Source organism: Rhinatrema bivittatum, chromosome 1 (genome assembly GCF_901001135.1).
Source record: "Rhinatrema bivittatum chromosome 1, aRhiBiv1.1, whole genome shotgun sequence".
Classification (NCBI taxonomy): domain Eukaryota; kingdom Metazoa; phylum Chordata; class Amphibia; order Gymnophiona; family Rhinatrematidae; genus Rhinatrema; species Rhinatrema bivittatum.
In genome coordinates this window covers 142,571,186-142,594,118 of record NC_042615.1, presented here as the reverse complement: position 1 = coordinate 142,594,118, position 22,933 = coordinate 142,571,186, and the positions used below count along the sequence as shown (strand labels likewise).

Sequence of the window (22,933 nt, the reverse complement as noted above, 5' to 3'; positions counted from 1 at the left end):
ATTGGATGTGCTTTCTTATGGCAAAAGCCACTTTTAAAAAGACAGCACTGCTTTCTCTACAGCAGGTCACAACACCTGCCTTTTAAAAAGTGCTTCACTAGACCCCTACATCCTACATAAGCCATCTAACACCCTTACTTATGTAACCCTTAGCAGGGTTTTAACCCCCAAGGGCACACAAACTAAATTGTTTCCCTTCAGAGGCTGCTCTGGCTAGGAAATCACTTCCACGCTTGACTCTTATTTATTTATATAGACTTGTATTCTGCTACTTCCACAACAAGAGTTCAGCACGGATCACAATAAGCAAACATTCATAAATCATAAAACACATCAAACATAAAATCATCAACATTTTAAAATCGCAGATACGCTTTCTTGAACAACCAGGCCTTTAAACCTTTTCTAAAAAGTTCAATATCTTTCTCTTCTCTAAGCCACAGTGGAAATGCATTCCACAGTTTAGGCCCCACATAAGACAATGCCCTCTCCAGAGTCTTCTGCAACCAAACATTTCTCAGAGGCAGGTAAAGCCAACAACTTTGCTCCCGAAGATCATAACACTTTGGGTGTTAAATAAAAGTTTACTGATTGGCTAATCAACACATTTAGTTCATTTGTCCATAAGAGTGAATTTATATGATTGTTTTTCCTCTCTAGCTAGCACTGATAAGGAAGCAAAGAGAGAATTTGAAAAGAAGCTTGCCATAGAAACAAAAATTCATAATAAAAACTTTTTCAGGTACATTTGAGGTAAAAAGCCTGCAAGGGAGTTAGTTGATCAAAGGATAAAATGCTGGAAAAACTGAGAAATTAAATTGCTGACCTGCTACTGGAAATTTGTAAACTACCAATAACATAATCTATGGTACTGAAGACTGGAAAGTTGCCAATGTAACGCCAATTTTTAAAAAGTGATCCAGGAAATTACAGACCAGTGAGTCTGACATCTGTGCCAAGCAAAATGGTAGAAACTATCATAAAGAACACAATTGCTTTACATATAGGTAAGGATAGCTTAATGGGACAAAGCCAACATGGATTTAGCCAAGGGAAGTCTTGCCTCATAAATTTGCTGCCTTTTTTTGAAGGCATAAATAAACATGTGGATAAAGGTAAGCCAGTTGATTATAGTGTATCTGGATTTCCAGAAAGCATTTGACAAAGTCCTTCATAACAGACTTCTTAGGAAATTAGAAAGTGGACAGTGTCCTATTGTGGATTGCCAACTGGTTAAAAGATAGAAAACAGATTAGGGCTATATGGTAAATTTTCCCAATGGAAAAATGTGAATAGTGGAGAGCCAAAGGATCTGTTCTGGGACCGATGCTTTTTAATATATTTATAAATAACTGGAAATGGGAACTACAAGTGAGGTGATCAAATTTTCCAATGACACAAAGTTATTCAAAGTTGTCAAATCACAAGAGGATTGTGAGAAATTGCAAGAGGACATTGCAAAACTGGGAGACTGGGCATACAAATGGCAAATGAAATTTAATGTAGACAAGTGCAAAGTGATGCACTTAGGGAAGAGTAACCCAAATTATAGCTACAAAATGCAAGGTTCCACATTAAGAGTCGCCACTCAGGAAAAGGATCTAGGTGTCATTATTGAAAAGACGTTGAAATCTGCTCAGTGTGAAGCAGTGGCCAAGAAAGCAAATAGAATGCTTGGGATTATTAGGAAAGGAATGGAGAATAAAACAGAGAATATCATAATGCCTTTGTCTCGCTTCATGGTACGACCTCATCTTGAGTAGGGTGTTCAGTTCTTATCACCACATCTCAAGAAAAATATAGCAGAATTAGAAAAAGTACAGGGAAGGGCAACCAAGATGATAAAGGGGATGGAACAATTCCCCTATAAAGAAATGCTAAAGAGGTTAGGACTCTTCAGCTTTGAGAAGAGATGGCTGAGGGGAGATATGATAGAGGCCTATAAAATAATGAGTGGAATTGAACGAGTAAATGTTAATCAGTTTTTCACTCTTTCAAAAAGTACAAAGACCAGGGGATACACAATGAAGTTACTGGGTAATACATTTAAAACTAATAAGAGAAAATATTTTTTGCTCAATGCATGATTAAGCTCTGGAATTCATTGCCAGAGGATGTGGTCAAAGCTATTAGTATAACTGCATTTAAAAAAGGTTTGGACAAGTTCCTGGAGGAAAAGTCAATTAACAGTTATTAAGGGAGAGTTGCAGAAATCCAATGCTTATTCTTGGGATAAGCAGCTTGAAATCTATCTACCCCTTGAGATCCTGCCAGGTATTTGTAACCTGGCTGGGCCACTGTTGGAAACACAATATTGGGCTTGATGGATCCTTGGTCTGACCCAGTATGTCAAGCTTTATGTTCTTAAGTGTCCTTTTATTCAGGCATCTGCGTAGAGTCCCATGGTAGTTATTACTCGTGCAAAGCTCACCCAGTGGCTATCTGGGAATCCTATTGGAGGGGTCCCCAACTTCACAGCAAAAAGTCCTACTTTGCTCCATCTCCTTGTCCTGGTCCCTTGGGTGGAAATCCAAATGATCTTGTTCTTTCTTCCTTAGTAGTTATTTCAGGGGGACTTCTCGTGAGGAAACATCAGACAGGATCAGGCTCGTTCTCAGCACTGTAATCCCAGTGGGGAGGGGGGGATCCAAAACCCTCCCCACACTGCTCAGATCCAAAAGATACTTCTTAAAGTTTATACTGGATACATTTTCTGACTTCACTGTCTCTCGCAATAGGATCCATCACTGGTCTTTGGTTCCCTGGTGAGAGCCCTAAAAAAGGTATCAGGCATAAAAATCTCTCTCTTCTGTAAATTAATAGGAGACGGACCCTCTGGCAGGGAGTGCACAGTGAGGTATCACCTGGGTGAAGCTGGGAGGCCTCACCAGCGTGTAAAACTTAAACATCCTTACAGTTCCAAGGCTTCCTCAAACTGATCCCATGGTGTTCTAAAATGGCTGGGCTAAACAGTGTTCAGACATCCAATCCAGACCCATCATGTGGGAGGGACTGAGAGGGATGGATGGCTCCTTGATAATGTGTTCTAAACAGGGACAGTGACATCTGAGGGGGAGGGGCAGAGATTGCCACACTTTCCGCATGCACCTCTCTCTTTCAGTCTTACCTCATCTTCACATTTTGGGTCTCATGCATGCACATCTCCCAGCCAGGCTGGCAGAATATAGCCTTACTTCCTCCCGGGTTTGACATCCAGCGTTAACAGCAGATGTAATTTTAGCCACAAATGTATCTCATGCATATTCATTGTGGATATCCTGAAAACCTGACTGACTGGGGGGTCCTCCAGGACAGATTTGGAAACCATTAATTTAAACTAATTTAAAGTAGTGTGGCGTATACCAATTTCTGACAGTGCTGATAACAACTGGTGGACAATAATATCGAAAGCTGCTGTCATATCTAAACAAACTGTGATCACTGCTCTTCCTTGGTTCGGGCCAGATAACCTTCCACTTACATGTATACCTTCAAAAATATCCGGTTAAGTGGCACTGTTAAATCATTTTTTTTTAAAAGTGCTTTGCGGGACTGCAGCCTGATTCCCACTCCCCTTCCCTGCTGGGCTGAGTAGCCCCTTCTTCCCCAACCCCCACCAAACACTTTAAAAAATGTATTGCAGGGTTGCAGATCGGCCCCTTCAGCCTCTCCTTCCCTGTTTTTTTAAAGGCTCCCTCCTGCCCCTCTCCCCACCCTCTATCTACCTGGAGCCTCAGGAATATCTATCTATTTATTTATTTATCTATTTATTTATTTATTTAACAGTATTTATTGCCCATGTCCTTCAAAGTTCGGGGCGGGTTACTACATTCATAGTTAATTTGAAAACAAACATTAAAATAATAAATAACAAAAGAATAGAGGAATAGTCTTAAAATTAAAAAAAATCTAAAATCAGCAGATATGAAAATAAAACAGAATAGATCAAGGACTAGATGAAAGGAAGTGTACAAGTTACGTCTCGCATAGGTCTGGAAAGGTTTGCTTAAAAAGGTAGTGTTTTAATGCTTTTTTAAGTTCCTTCATGTTGCTTAAGGGTCTGAGAGTTTGCGGTATTGCGTTCCGTAGGATAGGGCCTGTAACAGAGAAAGCACGCTCGCGGGCCATGAATACAAACTACCCCCGCCTCCCCCCCCCCCTCAACTCTGAAAATTCCTGCCGGAAAGGAAGAATCTCTTACCCCTTCCTACTGCTTCCAGCACTGCCCTGACGAGAGAAACCCTGGAAGAATAATCTGTGGGGGCAGCTCACGCTTTCAGCCCTTCTCCTGCCAGAGCAGCACTGGAAGCACGGGGGTGGGTACAGGATGCCTTCTTCCTGGCAGATCTGTAAGAATGGGGCATGGAGGGGTTCCTGAGTGGGTGGGAGACCCTGAGAGTGCAGGTGGGTAAAGGGTGGGGAGTGGGAAAGGGTTTTTTAAAAAAATCAAGAATGGAGAAAGGGGGATGGGAGTCTCTCTGCAACCCTGCGATGTATGTTTTAAAATTTTTCGGTGGAGATTTGGGGGGAAGCTACTTAGCCCAGTAGGGTCAGATATTATAAATTGGGGAAGGGTTGGGAATTTGGCTTCAAGCCCGCAAGGCATTTTTAAAAAATGTATTTAAGTGCCACTTAACTGGGTATCTTTGAAGAATATATGATTACTTGGAAAGTTATCCGGCCACACGAGGCCAGTTAATGTCCAACCTAACCAGGCATATTCAAAATCTGGCCTGTTAAGTTTAAAGTTAGCCGGATAGCTTTAATCAGGCATATTCAGCAGTATATTTATCCCGCTGAATACCAGGGACAAATTATTCAGCTGGATAACTTGTCTGCTTGCCAGCTTACTGACTATTTATTTATTTATTTATTTTTATATACTGACATTCGATCTCAATTGAGATATCACACCGGTTTACATTCAGGTACTGTAGGTATTTCTCTATCCCCAGAGGGCTTACAATCTAAGTTTTTGTACCTGAGGCAATGGAGGGTAAGAATATGTATCTCCGTATGCATAAATATAGGCAGAGTTTGACAGAGTGCCAAGCCCAAAGTGACTAATTAATTATATTCTGTGGCAGCACTCAGTGGAGTTGGTCTGTGGCTTTTGCACATCACTGCAACCCAGCCCTGTTAGATAGAACCACCATGCTTTTTTGAAGATACAAAGTGAGAGAACACTTCCCAGGGCTATGACGTACCAGGATTATACCGACCCTACTGTATTTTGGTGGCCCTGCAGAGATTTTCCTGCACACAGGGTTCTACTCACCTCTTCTGTGCCTCTTGTTTGCTGCAACAGGTTTCACAGTAGTACTTCTGCTCACTACACAGTGTCTCGGTGTTGCTGAAGTCCCTGTGAGGAAATATTTAAACATGAATTCCTGGAGGGAGATTCTTCCTGCCAGGCTCTTAACATACAGGCTTTCATGTTCCTGTCCTGCCTTTTTCTATCAGTAAGCGCATTTGAAACAGAGTTAACAGATGGAACTAATTGGTTGCCAATCTGAAATTTTACTACTGAAGGTTGTTATAAAAGCTCCAAAGTTAAAATGTGCAATACTAAAACCGCTGGCTTTAGGGAAAATGTATGCACCTGAACAACAAAAATCAAATCCTTTGGAGAAACAATGCACTGCCAATATCAGGCTAATTCTCCTCATTTAAGTTCTCTCAGTTTGCAGCTTTTATCTCTGTTTACTGAAACCCTGGGGGTAGATAATCAAAAGCCATTTAGACATCTTGCAATCCAACTGTATGCATTTATTTTATGTAACATGTACTGTTCTGGTATTTCCTGTACAGTGATATCTATATTCTTGCTAATGTTATGTGTGCTTTTACTGTTCAATGGAATGCCAAAAATCATAAATAAAAAAAAAAAAAAAAAAAAGCCATTTAGACAGATTACAGGAAAGTTATGTCTAAATGGCTTAGCTGCATACTTAAAAGACTTATCTGGTTAAATTCTAGCTGGATAAGTCAATAACGTTCCTGGGGTAGGAAGTAGGCATTCCTGGGAGGAGAGGAGTTAGCCGGTTAAGTTAAGGCAGGTCTAAAGCTAGCTGGATAGACATATCTGGCTAACTTTAACTTAGCTGGATATATTTAGCAATGCTGAATATCTCGGTTAAGTTAGCCGGACATGTCTATCCAGCTAACTTAACTAGCCACTCAGTGGCTGAATATTGATCCCCCGATGTACAGTTTTTTGTTCACCTTTATTTGAACAACATCCATAGAGCATTTAGACAATTACAAAATGGTTGGGCTCAATGGAGCTCGGGCACCTTTTAACCTAACCAACTATGGATCATCGATATTCTACATTGCTGGAAAGGAAGCATAAAATGAAGGTAGGATCATTCTTTAATAGAAACTTTAGACTTCTTAAGCATTCATTTTGAATAGCTGGATATTTTCTAGTTGTTGGTTCTCTAGCTGTATTACCACAGATACAGATGGCAGTAAATACCCAATTAGACAGAATTATTAATTGACTTTTTTCTATTTTTCATCTCATAGAACAGAGTGTTGTAAACATAACATTTTAGAGCATTTGAAGCAACTTGGGGTCTCCTTAAGATAAAAGAGCACACTGTCAATACCAGAGTTAAGTCCTAGTCTTCTTGCTATCTGCCCACATTCAGTCTCCTCCATGAATTACTTTTTCCCGAGCGTCCAATTTAAAGAAATTGTTGGTCCACTCCGATTTTTCTAACTCTTCAGTTGAGGACAATGACATAAGGGGGTCTCATCAACCCTGTAATAACTGTTCTGTATGTGCAGTTTCGATGATAAAATTGTTCTGAACACAGGTTATACAATCTTTCTAAAATACATAACATCTTGTCTGTCTACGATGGTCATTTACTTGATCCGTTGCTGTTGTGATCTATTATATATTGGAAAGACCAAATGCCTGTTGAAGACCCAAATGATCGAACATCGATCCAATATTAAGAACTCCCAAGTTGATGAACCGCTGGTAGCACATTGCATTTCCTGTGAACACCAGTTTGAGGACCTATCCTTCTATGCAATTGACCACATACCTGAACACTGGCGTGGTGGTGATCGCAAACTACAGCTTCTAAAATCTGAACAACGTTGGATCTGTTCACAGAAGCCTACCGTTGAAGGAACATCTTCAACCATCACTGACTCTCACCCTTCCACCTCTCCCTAATCCCTCCCCCCTCATCATTTCCCTCTCCCCCACTACTCACCTCCCCTCCTCTCCTTCTCCCACTGGACATACCATGTTAATAATCGCCTAGGATAAATCGCTGTTTATGTATCACTAACATATTGTTTTTGTTAATTATATATATCACTCTCCAGTTGTTATAGTTTAAAATCTGTCCTGTCTTCCATCTCCCATGTTTTACGCTCCCTGTTTAATGTAACTTTACTTTCTACCTAGATGTTAATTGGTTTCCCCTCTGTTCTATTGTAAACCGGTACGATAAGACCTGGTCTTGAGTATCGGTATAGTAAAAGAAGTTAAATAAAAAAATAAATAAAATCTACAGACTGGGCACTGTCAGCCCTAAGGGTCTCAATGCAGATCTTGACTTACATGCTTTTTTAAGATGAAGAATCTCTAATAATACTGTTGTGTTTTCCTATTGATTTTGGCTATACCAGCTGATACATAATTTGCATTTTAGTGACATCATCATGTGACATCATACCATTGGGCATTTAATGAGACGTTCACGTCAGCCTCGTTTCCTCTTCCCGATGAAGAAGACAGTAGAGATGCTGTGTCCATTTTGAAACGGTAGCCTCCGGTGTTTAAGATAAGTGATTTTTCCTTTTTTCTGTCTACAACATTCTATTAAATGTACTTTTGTCTAATGTTTTTAGGCAAGGACTCTTGTTATAGCAATGGGCTGCATTTATCATCTTACAAAGACTGCTGGCTATACTTCTCTTATGGATTAGAGTTGATTTTTATAAAAAGACTAAAAAATATATGATAAAAAATATTTTTGCGATAATAAAATTTTTCCTTTTGAAAGTGATGGTGAATGATTAGAAGACCAGTTGGGTTCTTTTTTAGAAATCACAACGTCAGGCTTGCTGACACCGTCACTTAGGCTTTTTTCTATATATATATATATATATATATATATATATATAATTTTTTTTGTTTCCCTCATTGTTTCCAGTTGTTTTCTGGATTACTATATTGACTCTCTATGATAATAATTTTGTGGCAATGAGTTGTAGCCATGTGGTAATGACACCACCCAGTGAAAGGGAAACAAGGTGCGCAACCACAAGCACTATCTTTTCCTGAATGTGCAGGAGGTTTATGATGCCAACATATATTAATTCCGGATGCTGTGGTCACGTTTCTTGCCATGACTCCTTTATCCTGTATTACTCTGCTAAGAGATCACAAACTGCTTGTGATTGAAAGTCCATGGCCCCACCATGCAAGGCCAGATTTAAGATTTTGGTAGCCTTAGACAGAGTGCCACAGTGGGGCCCTTTTAAAGCTGTGCCAAAGTAAGCTCTGCAATAATATATGATATGTAACACCGCCACCATACTAGGAGATCTGGCTGGATATCTGGGAAGTAGAAGGGGAGCAGACAGCATGACAGTCCCCAGAAGATCAGGGGAGACATGGGTTGTCTGCCTTCCCCAATCCCGGATCATCTCATCCTCTCTCCACAATCCCCGGTCTCCTTTTACTCCTTCTCTGACAACCCCCCCCAATCCACAAGCCTTCTCCTTTCCGCTTCCCCCTCCCTCCCCCTCAACCATGGTCTTCTTCTTCCCTCTTTCCCCTTTCCTGGTTTCAGGTCCTCTCCTTTATTCCCAGACCCCCACCTTCTCCAGATGACAAGAGAAGAGTGGGGCTTCCAATCTGCATCTTTTCCATCTCTACTGCACCGTTCTAGCTTGCAGTTTGAATCATGCAGGGCCCCTTAGATCTTGTGATTTAAACCATGAGATTACAAAAGCACCCTAGGGGGGTGACAGGTGATGGCTAAGCAGCTGTGCTCTCCATCTGCCGACCTGGGCTCAGGGCTGGAAAATGAAAGACCCTGAGGACTGGCAATGGGTAGGGTAAGCATCCGTCAGTGAAGGACTGGAGAGGGCCAGAGAGGAAAGGATGGCTGGGGAGGTCCAAGAAGAGAGGACCATTGGGGGGAGGGATGGAACAGTCGATTGCTAGAACTGGAGGGAGAGAGAAAGGCCTCACATATCCACACCTATCCCCCTCCTCTGTCTGCTCCTGTGCAGGAGCCAGCTCTTCCGAGGTATACTACGACTGTGCAATGCGATAACCTCAGGGCCAGTGTGGCCACATCATTTGCACCAGCCCAAAAGACAGGGCTGTATTTTTATGAGTTAGCTACTTTCAGATTGGCTGAGCCTTTTCCTGTTTTCTGCAAATACACCTAAGTCTAGCAACCTGACTAGCCAGCAGATATAGTTTAATTTAATTTGTTACTATGAAAGTGTAACACTCACTATTTACCTTAGACAGTGGGTAATTGATGTATTCTGTTCCACATCAACAGAAAGGTCAAGAAAATCTTCATCTTTGCTACTTACCTATAGCAAAAAGAAAAAGTTTTGGAGATAAAAAAAACAAAAAAAACAGTACTGCAAAATATTTTCTCATGTTCTGTGATATTTCAAATGCAAGTGGTTTTAATAGGCTAATCCTAGTGTAATTGGATGAAAAACAATACAAAATGATTAGTTTTTTAAATTATATTTTAAAATATACAACAACATATTATGATATAAATAAAAAAATAAATGTTTTGTATGTTGCGATACTTTTTTTGGACCAACATCAGAATTATCCAGAGATGATATCATTCATAAGCATTCAAGATCACAAAGGCCCTTTCTCCTGTAATCTGAAGAAGGGACCATGTGGTCTTAAAAATTCAAGTATATTGTCATCTCTGGACAAATCTTATATTGGTCCAATAAAAGTATCATAACTTAAAACGAATTAGGTTTTCTCCAGAACCACTAATACGACTAACAGAACTGTGAGTTATAGCTAAAAGTTGAAATTAGTGGTTATTTTTCTCCATTAAAACTTTGTAGTGCAGAGTTTTGTAGTCACGTTGGCTCCAAAGAAAAGCAAATTCATTGCAGGTTGTGATGCCTTTAGTTGGTCCTGCACAGAATTGATCCCATGGTGCTCTCCTATACTCTAAGGGGCAGATTTTAAAACATATGCGCGGGCGTAGATTTGTTCGCGCAACCAGGAGCGAACAAATCTACGCCCAATTTTATAAAATGCGCGCGCTGCCATGCACATGTTATAAAATCCAGGGTCGGCTCGTGCAAGGGGGTGCACAATTGTGCAACCTGCGCGCGCCGAGCCAAACAGCCTGCCTCTGTTCCCTCCGAGGCCACTCCAAAATCAGAGCGGCCTCGGAGGGAACTTTTTTTCCGGCCCCCTCCACCTTCCCTTCCCTTCCCCTACCTAACCCACCCCCCAGCCCTAACCAAATCCCCCCCCTACCTTTGTTGAGAAAGTTACGCCTGCCTGAGGCAGGCGTAACTTGCGCGCGCTGGCTGGCCAGGCCCAGACACAGGCCGCTGTGTCGGGGCACTTGGCCACACCCCCGGACCGCCCAAGGACCGCAGTTACACCCCAGGACACGCCCTTGTGCCGCGGCCTCGCCACGGACCACCCATTTTTCGAAGCCTCAGGACATACGCGTATCCCGGGGCTTGCGCGCGCCGCCGAGCCTATGCAAGATAGGCTAGGCACGCGCAGGGGTAGATTTTCGGGGGTTGTGCACGTATCTTACCTAAGGGGTGTATCTCACCCTAAGGGGCAGATTTTTAAAAAGTACGCGCAACCGACGCAAACAAACGTACGCCGATTTTTAAAAGATACGCGCGTAGCCGCGCGTATCTTTTAAAATCTGGGATCGGCGCGCATAAGGCAGCGCAAAATCGGCAGCCTGTGCGTGCCGAGCCGCGCAGCCTGCCTCCGTTCTCTCCAAGGCCACTCCGAAATCAGAGCGACCTCAGAGGGAACTTTCTTTCTGGCGACCCCCACCTTCCCTTTCCTTCCCCTAACTAACCCGCCCCCCGGCCCTAACTTATTCTCCCCCCTACCTTTATTTCAAAAGTTATGCCTGCCGAGACAGGCGTAACTTGCGCGCACATGCGCGCCATGTTCCAGTCCGGGGGCTGGTCCGGAGGCCGCGTCCATGCCCCCGGAACGCCCCTATGCCGGAACCACGCCCACCGCCCCCGGAACGCCCGATTACGCACCGGCCGCGACACGCCCCCGACACGCCCCCCAGGAAAGCCCCGGGACTTACGTGTGTCCCAGGGCTCGCACGCGCCGACGAGCCTATGCAACATAGGCTTGGTGCGCACAGGGAGTGAAAGGAGCAGCTCTTCGGGGGTTACGCACATATCTTATGCGCATACCCCTTTAAAAATCTGCCCCTAAGCCTTTGACACCACAAAGGTCCCTTTCTACATTTGTGAAGACAAGATCTGAGGAGCATGGCCTGTGTGGTCTGGGATGTTCATATAAAACAACCTGCAAAAGGATAGAGTCAGCCTGGAGGCAGTTCAGAGGAAGCACTAGAAACAAAATGCTGCGAGGTCTGCACCAAATTCTTTATGAAACAAGACTTAAGGACATAAGAGGTTAATATTCAGAAAGCCGGCGAGCAGGTAAGTTATCCGGGCAAAGATACAACTGTGGCTTTATCTGGATATTTAGCGGGATTTACCCGGAGACGTCTGCCGCTGGATATACTCGGATAACGTTACCCGCATAACTTTATCCAGATAACTTTAGAAGTGGTATTTTTCCAACCAGACTTTCCCTCGTAACTTTAGCTTGTACACATCAGCTAAAGTTTTCCTGTGTCCTGGGAATGCCTCCTGACCAGCCCTTTTTTATGTGCATACATTTTGCGTGTTTAATAAGTTGCCTGCACAAGACTTATCTGCTCAGTAGGTCGGGGTAATTTAAACCCTGAACATTTATCTGGCTAACTCTCAAAGATAACTGGGCTAGTTTTTTGAATACCAACCTCTAAATATGCAATAACTTAAAAGGAGAGGAGAGGAGGAAGAGGAGGGATATGCTAGAGGTATTCAAATTCCTCAGAGGCATGAAGAATACACAGGAAAAAAACCTTTTTCTGTAATTAGGATGTTCTAGACCAGGGGTTGGAAAGCTTTTTGGGAATGTGCAAAATTTCCTGTAACATCTCTAAAGGAGATGTTGCCATGTGCATTCTGAAGGTGTTCCCTATCCCCCCCGATTAAAAACCAGCCATGTTTTCAAGGGTCCGGATCTTGCTCTCACCTGACAAAACATAGCCACACTGACGCACATCTGCCTTCCATGCATGCCGGCACTGTGGTCATTTTCAAAACTAGCTAAGCTTGTGCATGTGATATTAACGCAGCCGGCTCCTGAGATTTGAAAACGACTGCAGTGTTGGCATTCAGAAAGGCTTCCATGCCATGAGGCTTGTCAACCCCTGCTGTACTTCCAGAGGTTTTACAACACAACATGTGATCCCTCACAGTCTCTTAGAAAACATGATTTGAAATGAACTCATCTTAATGTGTTGATCATATAGACTCCTTCAAGCGTTCCAAATTACCCCTTATGGATTATATCATAATGTCCCAAACGTCCCAGCACTGGCCGTGTTTCGAAGCACTGCTTCTGCCTCAGGGGAATGCTTTCATATTTAGCTTCTTTCAAAACGGTACACGGCTTGCATATTAAGGTTTTGAAAAAAGAAAAAAAACAGAACCACAGGTGTGACAAAGAATTAAAAATAAAGTTAAGACACAGTTCCAGCTTTTGCTAAAATAGAGTCTAACTGTACCTACGAGGATGAGGTCACGTGGTTTTAAAAAGAAAAACAATTTTTTGAAACTTTATTTTAAATTAAAAAGTATTTTTGAAAATTAACAGTTATTGGTTAGTATTGGGGTTGACAGCATTAATTTGTGGTTTTTAGGATATCCATATGAATATGCATGATACATGTTTCCATGCACTGCCTCCATGGTATGTACATATATGTCGTGCATATTGGTTGTGGATATCCTGAAAACCAGATCTGTTTACAGCACTTGAACTATGTACCCTCTGGTTTACAACATTGGAAGAGGAAGTAATTTGGGTGAACTAAATGGGCTCTATGGTCCTTATCTTTCTAAGCAACATCTCTGAATAACTCCAGCATTAATACCAGGCTAACAAAGGTGAATTTTAAAAGCCCGGCCCACACCAAAATCGGGAGATGTCCGCACAAGCTGGGTTGCGTGCCCACTGAATTTTAAAAGCCACCCAGATGTGCGCATATCCCCTGCTGCGCAAACATTTCACTTGATTTCAAAAGGGGCGTGGTCTGGGAACATTCTATATGCCTGCTTAGCAACGAATCTTAATAATGATTCCTTACTTCCAAGTAAATTTATTACTTACAAAAATTTTTTAGGAGAGCAGGAGATGGTTTCATATATTGTATAACACCATCCAGGTGTCAATGTTTTTCTTTTAATCATCAACACACCTTCCGCCTCCAATTATTTATTTTTAATTTTTGTGTTAGATGCTAAGCTGGGTTACAGACTGTTAACCCCATTTTTCTTTACAAATTTTTATTTTCCATTGTTAAAATATCTTCTTTCTTTCTGTGACTAGCACTTTTTTAATTTTTTTCTTTTTTCAAGCCGTCCCGGGACCAACCACACATTACTTAGCTTTAAAGAATGTCTCTTTTACTCCCGACTTGCGCAAGGACTTGCGCAAGTTTCGACATTTGCTAGTTGCTGTCTTCCTCAGGGTCTGTTCATTCCTTAATAAGTAATTTTCTTTGTAGAAATGATGTTTAAATTCTCCGGTGCTCCATAGAACCTCCGTTTTTCTCTACCATTCCCGGCGGCGTTTATACTATATCCTGTTTCCTGTGGTTTTTAAACCCACCTCTTGGATACTGAGTCGACCTATCAGCTGTTCCTAAATCAGAGAAAACCAATCTAATTGGTCATTTAACCCTGTTGGTTGTTCTGTATGTAACTTAAATATCCATGACTGTTCTCGGTGGTTTAACACGGATTGCCCTCCACAGTTGTCCATGATACTATCAATGATTGTCCATTTCAATTGTTCATATGTATGCTGGTTATCAATACAATGTTGAACAATAGGGGCTGTAATAGTTGCATTATTTATTCGGTCCCTACATCTGTCGGAAGTCGCGTTCATAACAGTGAAGCACTGACACTGTATTTACTCGAATAGATTGCCCTGGCTGCAAGTTACCCCCCTTAGAGCAACTAAAATAACACGACGGCCTTCATAAGGTGCTTACTTTTAGTTGCAGTGAAAAAGGGTATTCCAGGGGTGTGCTTCGTCAGGAGGTGTAAACTGCATACATTTGCTATTTGCAGCTATGTGATTGTTGTTTTGCTCCCGGTCAGCCCACCTGCAGCGCTAGCAGGTGCACATGATCACACGTGCTTCTCATGCGAGTAACTTGTAGGAGGTTTTTCAAGGGAAACTACACACACGGTAAGTGCATGGGCTAGTCAAATTGCCCCCATATTGATTCAAAATTAGAGAATATTGGGGAGTGAGAAATCTTTACCCTATTAAACCTATTGGTTTCCATAAAATTCTTATATTAATGCATAGCTCATCCTATCACTCAGTTTTATATCATATTTGACTAGGGGTTTTTTGTGACTCCTTGGTTGCAAAAATCATCGAGCAGTAAATAGTCAATGTTGTTATGTTTCTTGAATTGTAATTCTGTATTAGGCTGTTTGCAAAAAAAAAAAAAAAAAAGTGCAGAACAAAATAGAACTGGAATTCAACAGGTAAAGGTAACAAAATTCAGAAAGCAGTGTGCATGCCTTCTGCTAAGTTAGGACATTTCATGACGAAATGGTATGAGTAAGGCTAGAGGTTGGATAAGAAAAGAAAAATAGCTTGCCTTCTAAGATCCAGAATGGTTTTCAAAGGCAGCAAACAGAAAGTGGACTCTCTGCATCATTTAAAAGGACCCCAATCTGAGCACAAGTTCCTAGGTATCTGCACAGATGCATCATCCCTGGGCCTTTTCAGCACCAGCAACTGCTTATACATCACAGCAGTTCATGCAGACTAGTGTCTGCATGAATTTTGATATTCCTCCAGGCCACTGCCAACAATCAGGCTTTGTTCTGAATGGAATGCAGCTCGAATGTCGTGAATGGGATGTAGAACAAACAGTCCAATGCTTACGGTTTCACAGTTCAAGCACCTCGTTTCATTGGTCAGCGTTCCCTGAAAGACTTCGTGCACCCAGGTGAGCTCCGCTTTGTGAGTCTCCACCATTCCATTCCCATTTTTTGGCTTCCCATTCTGCTTTTCCTGCTTCTTCTCCTCCTGCAGGATGTCCGCCACGGTGTTCAGCAGGTAGTTTAAAAACTCATGTGCGTCTTGCTGCATGTAGTTGTCAAAGAGATCTGTAAAATGAAAAGAGAAATACCATGATGCTTCCCACCTGCAGAGTTAGGGATCTATTTATGAATAAATGGAAGTGTTACAGCTACTCTATATTTACTCCAGGCATGCTCATTAGAGATGTGAATCGTGTCCTCGATCGTCTTAACGATCGATTTCGGCTGGGAGGGGGAGGGAATCGTATTGTTGCCGTTTGGGTGTGTAAACTATCGTGAAAAATGGTTAAAATCGTGAGCCGGCACACTAAACCCCCCTAAAACCCACCCCGACCCTTTAAATTAAATCCCCCACCCTCCCGAACCCCCCCCCCAAATGCTTTAAATTACCTGGGGATCCGGCGGTGGTCTAGAACGGCGGCGGTCCGGAACGGCCCCCTCAATAGAATCGTGTTGTCTTCAGCCGGTGCCATTTTTCTAAATGGCCGCGCAATATGGCGGCGGCCATAGACAAAAACGATTCGACGCAGGAGGTCATTCCGGACCCCCGCTGGACTTTTGGCAAGTCTTGTGGGGGTCAGGAGGCCCCCCCAAGCTGGCCAAAATTTTCCTGGGAGTCCAGCGGGGTTCCGGGAGCGATTTCTTGCCGCGAATCGTTTTCGTACGGAAAATGGCGCCGGCAGGAGATTGACTGCAGGAGGTCGTTCAGCGGCGGTCCGGAACCCCCGCTGAACGACCTCCTGCAGTCGATCTCCTGCCGGCGCCATTTTCCGTACGAAAACGATTCGCGGCAAGAAATCGCTCCCGGAACCCCGCTGGACTCCCAGGAAAATTTTGGCCAGCTTGGGGGGGCCTCCTGACCCCCACAAGACTTGCCAAAAGTCCAGCGGGGGTCCGGAATGACCTCCTGCGTCGAATCGTTTTTGTCTATGGCCGCCGCCATATTGCGGCGGCCATTTTGAAAAATGGCGCCGGCTGAAGACATCACGATTCTATTGAGGGGGCCGTTCCGGACCGCCGCCGTTCTGGACCACCGCCGGATCCCCAGGTAATTTAAAGCATTGGGGGGGGGGGGTTCGGGAGGGTGGGGGATTTAATTTAAAGGGTCGGGGGTGGGTTTTAGGGGGTTTTAGTGTGCCGGTTTTCCTGCCCTCCCCCTTCCCCCGATTTACGATTTTTTAACGATAAATCGGGGGAATTGGTATTGTATCGTGGCCCTAACGATTTTTTGATGATTTAAAATATATCGGACGATATTTTAAATCGTCAAAAAACGATTCACATCCCTAATGCTCATCAGAATCAGAATCCCAGCTTCACCCATGCCAATCAACACCTCAACTATATTCTCTTCCCCAGAGGTAAAACACACAGCAAGTGTTCACACAGTTCACTCTTCCCATTTACTGTTCTTTAAGTTGATCATAGTTCTGCTCTGGGTCCTACGCACTTTGCTGTGCCATTGCACTAAGCTGTAAGCAGGCCCCCGAGTGAGCATAGCCAGATGTGCCTGGCAAACTTCCACAGTGTTGGAACAAGAGACTTAAAGGGCAGTGAGACTTTGCTTGTGGAGGGCGAGATAGTCTATTAGCCCAGGGGAGAAGCTTGTTACTGTTTGAATCCAAGGGGAAGCAACAGCGAAGCCCCTGGTTTCCTGCAATTTTGTAGAGCTGCAAATTCCGGGCCAGCTGCTGTAGCATTGCATTATGCAAAACACCCAGGGCACTGAACAGAGCCGGGGGCCAGGTTTTTCTGTGCCCGGGGCAGATATACCCATTGCCCCTTCACTTACCACTGGCTGCTCTGACTCATTGCTTTCTCCTTTTGCAGCAAAGCCACAATTGTCCTTATAATGGTGGCAGGTTCAGCAAAGCACCCGGCTCTCACACCCCCCTCTTACCCAGCATGCACCTCCTTCTCTTCCCCACCACATGCCCAGCATTCCCTTTCTCTTCCCCTCCACTCCCCTTCTTCTCCTGTATCCCCTTCTCCCCCCCCCCCTTCACTCCAATCTGTGCCCTGAATTCTCCTGTTTAGCCCCTACTCCTTGCCCTGTGCTCTGAGTCCCACTCTTTCTCCCCTCACTCCTTGTCCTGCATCCCCCCTACCACTTGCCCTAGGTCTTTCTCTGTCTCCCCCCTACTACTCATCTTGCAAACCTTTCACCCTCACCCACCCCCGCCCAGCAGCAGGAGTCCCCTCTCCTCCACCCACCCCCGCCCAGCAGCAGGAGTCCCCTCTCCCCCGCCCACCCCCGCCCAGCAGCAGGAGTCCCCTCTCCCCCGCCCACCCCCGCCCAGAAGCAGGAGTCCCCTCTCCTCCGCCCACCCCCGCCCAGCAGCAGGAGTCCCCTCTCCTCCGCCCACCCCCGCCCAGAAGCAGGAGTCCCCTCTCCCCCGCCCACCCCCGCCCAGCAGCAGGAGTCCCCTCTCCTCCGCCCACCCCCGCCCAGCAGCAGGAGTCCCCTCTCCTCCGCCCACTCCCGCCCAGCAGCAGCAGGAGTCCCCTCTCCTCTTCCTACCCCCGCCCAGCAGCAGGAGTCCCCTCTCCTCCGCCCACCCCCGCCCAGCAGCAGGTGTCCCCTCTCCTCCGCCCACTCCCGCCCAGCAGCAGGAGTGCCCTCTCCTCCGCCCACCCCCGCCCAGAAGCAGGAGTCCCCTCTCCTCCGCCCACTCCCGCCCAGCAGCAGGAGTCCCCTCTCCTCCGCCCACTCCCGCCCAGCAGCAGGAGTCCCCTCTCCTCCGCCCAACCCCGCCCAGCAGCAGGAGTGCCCTCTCCTCCGCCCACCCCCGCCCAGCAGCAGGAGTCCCCTCTCCTCCGCCCACCCCCGCCCAGCAGCAGGAGTGCCCTCTCCTCCGCCCACCCCCACCCAGCAGCAGGAGTGCCCTCTCCTCCACCCACCCCCACCCAGCAGCAGGAGTCCCCTCTCCTCCACCCACCCCCGCCCAGCAGCAGGAGTCCCCTCTCCTCCACCCACCCCCGCCCAGCAGCAGGAGTCCCCTCTCCTCCACTCACTCCCGCCCAGCAGCAGGAGTCCCCTCTCCTCCGCCCACTCCCGCCCAGCAGCAGGAGTCCCCTCTCCTCCGCCCAACCCCGCCCAGCAGCAGGAGTCCCCTCTCCTCCACCCAACCCCGCCCAGCAGCAGGAGTCCCCTCTCCTCCGCTCACTCCTGCCCAGCAGCAGGAGTCCCCTCTCCTCCGCCCACTCCCGCCCAGCAGCAGGAGTCCCCTCTCCTCCACTCACTCCTGCCCAGCAGCAGGAGTCCCCTCTCCTCCAGTCACTCCTGCCCAACAGCAGGAGTCCCCTCTCCTCCACCCACCCCCCACCCAGCAGCAGGAGTCCCCTCTCCTCCACCCACCCCCGCCCAGCAGCAGGAGTCCCCTCTCCTCCACTCACTCCCGCCCAGCAGCAGGAGTCCCCTCTCCTCCACTCACTCGCGCCCAGCAGCAGGAGTCCCCTCTCCTCCGCCCACTCCCGCCCAGCAGCAGGAGTCCCCTCTCCTCCATCCAACCCCGCCCAGCAGCAGGAGTCCCCTCTCCTCCACCCAACCCCGCCCAGCAGCAGGAGTCCCCTCTCCTCCACTCACTCCTGCCCAGCAGCAGGAGTCCCCTCTCCTCCGCCCACCCCCGCCCAGCAGCAGGAGTCCCCTCTCCTCCACCCACTCCCCGCCCAGCAGCAGGAGTCCCCTCTCCTCCACCCAACCCCCGCCCAGCAGCAGGAGTCCCCTCTCCTCCACCCTCCCCCACCCAGCAGCAGGAGTCCCCTCTCCTCCACTCACTCCTGCCCAGCAGCAGGAGTCCCCCCTCCTCCACCCACTCCCACCCAGCAGCAGGAGTCCCCTCTCCTCCACCCAACCCCCGCCCAGCAGCAGGAGTCCCCTCTCCTCCACCCACTCCCACCCAGCAGCAGGAGTCCCCTCTCCTCCACTCACTCCTGCCCAGCAGCAGGAGTCCCCTCTCCTCCAGTCACTCCTGCCCAACAGCAGGTGTCCCCTCTCCTCCACCCTCCCCCGCCCAGCAGCAGGAGTCCCCTCTCCTCCACTCCCTCCTGCCCAGCAGCAGGAGTCCCCTCTCCTCCACTCACTCCTGCCCAGCAGCAGGAGTCCCCTCTCCTCCAGTCACTCCTGCCCAACAGCAGGAGTCCCCCCTCCTCCACCCACCCCCACCCAGAAGCAGGAGTCCCCTCTCTCTTTTTGCCCCCACCTGACCTATGGCACAGCAGCAGCCCCTTCTTTGGCTCCCCTCTTTACCTTGACCAAGTGGCAGCCCCCCCCCCCCCCCCCCCTTTCCTCTTTCTGTCTCTCCTCCCTCCTGTGCTCCGCGGCCTGCAATGCTGTCCATCTTTCTGCAGTGGCAGCAGCAATAGCTGAAGAAACTTAAGATCAACACAGGGCCAGTGAGCTGTGAGGCAGCCCCTGCCTTTCTCCTGCACAAGCTTGTTCACTGCAGTATCCTGAAAACAGGAGTGGCTGGGGGTCCCCCAGAACAGGTTCGGGACCACTTCCCTATGTCCTTCAGCCTTGTGCACCCTCCTCAATTAATTTTCAGGCTCAGGGGCTCCCCCTGAGTTTTTATAATTAAACTCAACTATCATTATGTCCCCATCACAACCCTGCCCAGAACAGTCCTGTAAAATCACATAAATGGATATCATACTTTTAAATATTACATTTTTTGCAACATATATGTTTCAGAAGTCACGTCACACATGAATATGTGTTCTTTAAGTTTTGGAAACAGACTGCAAAAATAAGAAGATCCCAAGTCATACCTAAATTTATCAATTATAAAATATTCATACTACATTGGTTGAAGGTAATCTTTGAAATGGCTGGTTAGGCTGAACTGGAAATTTTTCCCTTTAATACTCTCCATAGGAGAAATATTCAAATTATGTTGTCACTTCGGTTATAGTGATACAAAGTCCCTTGATTACCAGGCATTTTGTGAAGTAACACACGAACTCTGCAAAAAGCCACTCAGAACCTACTGTATTTAGCAAGCCTGCCATACCAACACAGCATTAACTTCCAGATCTCAAATAGCAACAACCCCGCATGAAAAGACAACACTGCAAGTATTCCACCTGGGCCTAAAACACCAATACACCTTCTAGGGGGAAAACAGAACAAGATGGACTACGACAGCTCCATACACAGAACCTACAGTATATGCTAGCAGAATACGTCTCCTCCATCACACCTACATACATACATCACAGACAGACCCTCACCATATACAGAATAAGGCATCATAAATTAAGAAATATGCAGATAAAAACTGCTATCCTCTCCAGCCCCACCCTTTCTGTTCCCTGCAGACAGGAGGAGAGTCTGGGACTTCTATCTACAAACTTTATCCCATCGCTCTCGCAGTTTGGTCTTGAATACCAGCTCCTAGACTGGGCGCAGCTTCTGTGGAATGGCGCATCATGGACGCAGCTTTGATGGTAGAAGGAACACATCATGTACTCACTGTATTCTTACTGAGTAGGGATGGGGGGGTTAGGGAGGGTTTGGGATGGCGGGCTGTCATAATAATATTTGTTTCTACGTCATAGTGGCGGAGAGTGTATCAGAAGCCCTACACTCTCTGTATTGTTTATATGATGTTGTTTATATCCTGTTGGAAACAATAAAAATTGTTTTAACATAAAAAATTGCATGTGCAAGCGGAAAATAGCATTTACGCGAGTATACGCTATTTTAAAAAAATGCAACATACGCGCATATATTGGGGATTGCAATAAATGTGTGTGTATAAAAGGGGCAGACGAAGGGTGTTCCAAGGAGGGATCAACATTTAAACGTATAAATTGCTATTTTACAACCTGCCAAATTGGCGCGCAAGGCTTTTACTTGTGTAGATTTACTCCTACTCAGTATCTGGTGTAAGTGATCATAAACATCTCAAAAGTGAAAAAATGACTTGATGAAATTGGGGGCCTTCAGGGTGAACAGCCAGGAAGGTCTTCACAAGTTGAAGATGAACCGGTATAACTGGTAGACTAATTGGTAAAACTGGTAATTTCAGTGCCACGCGCATGTTATAAAATACCCTGATATATGCATGTAAAAGCCGACTTGGGGGAATAAATGCATCAAAATAACATGAGTAAAATCTGTTCACATATCCCTTTAAAATTCAAAATACAAATAAGCAGGTAAACAATTTTCGCACACTTATCTGGCTAAATTCTGATTTATCTAGTTAAGCAGCGCTTTTGCCGCTATTAGATGGACAAATTTGAACTTATCCGGATAAACAGCACTTTTTTTTAGATTTCTCCGGCTATCTTACATACCTAGAAATGTCAGAAAAGTGCTAATTAGATGGACAAGTAGTGCTTTTCAGACTTCTCCTGCTAAGTGCCAATACTTAGCCATATAAATCATAATTTATTCAGACAAGTGCCACTACTTTTCCAAATAAGTTCGAACTTGTGAGGTTCACAGTTTTTATGTACGCGAGCATGTATGCGTGAATATTTACTCATATTTTATAACCTGCGCATATCATTTGCACTCAGGTTATAAAATACAGTAGAAAATGTTCGTGTGCCCATATACATGCGTATATGGGAGTACATGTGTTTTGCAGTTTGGGAAATTCAATAAGGAGAAAGTAATTCTTACCTGATAATTTATTTATCTTGAGTCCAGCCAGACAAGTTCAGGCACATGGGTTTATGCCTCCCAACCAGCACATGGAGAAAGTTTGTTGATGTCACCCTAGTCTGCTGTTTTGACCTCAGCCTGCCAATATTCTATGTAACAAGCTAAGATAAATATTTTTCCTTACCTCCTATGCAAAATTAAGAGGGCTTCTAAGGAGAAATAAACAGAAAACAAGAAAAAAAAACCAGACATATCCTGCATTCCTTGATACAGTTTATTACCTTAGGGGTAGATTTTCAGACGAGCGCGAACAGCCTACTTTTGTTTGCGCTCCAGGCGCAAACAAAAGTACGCTGGATTTTAGTAGATACGCGCGTAGTCGCGCGTATCGGCTAAAATCCTGGATCGGCGCGCGCAAGGCTATCGATTTCGTATAGCCTGCGCGCGCCGAGCCGCGCAGCCTACCCCCGTTCCTTCCTAGGCCGCTCCGAAATCGGAGCGGCCTAGAAGGGAACTTTCCTTTGCCCTCCCCTCACCTTCCCCTCCCTTCCCCTACCTAACCCACCCGCCCGGCCCTGTCTAAACCCCCATCCTACCTTTGTCGGGGGATTTACGCCTCCCGGAGGGAGGCGTAAATCCCCGCGCGCCAGCGGGCCTCCTGCGCGCCGGGCCGCGACCTGGGGGCGGGTACGGAGGGCGCGGCCACACCCCCGGGCCGTAGCCACGCCCCCGTACCCGCCCCCAAAACGCTGCCGACACGCCCCCGCAACGCCGCGCGCTCCGGCCCCGCCCCCGACACGCCTCCCGACACGCCCACTCCGAAAACCCCGGGACTTACGCGAGTCCCGGGGTTCTGCGCGCGCCGGTGAGCCTATG

General features: G+C 46.1%; 1 protein-coding gene across 4 annotated transcripts in view; it reads right to left on the bottom strand.

Moving 5' to 3' along the window:
- Window positions 1-22,933, bottom strand: part of USP46 (ubiquitin specific peptidase 46) — an 84,609-nt gene that overhangs the window by 22,185 nt on the left and 39,491 nt on the right. For 3 of the 4 annotated variants that reach the window (XM_029587743.1, XM_029587759.1, XM_029587767.1), the window contains exons 4-6: window positions 15,284-15,507; window positions 9,509-9,585; window positions 5,279-5,362 (exon numbers count right to left, since the gene is read on the bottom strand). In XM_029587743.1, coding sequence (XP_029443603.1) covers window positions 5,279-5,362; window positions 9,509-9,585; window positions 15,284-15,507 — 385 coding nt within the window. The remainder of the gene's footprint in view (window positions 1-5,278; window positions 5,363-9,508; window positions 9,586-15,283; window positions 15,508-22,933) is intronic. The other variant, XM_029587749.1, reaches the window with a different exon arrangement.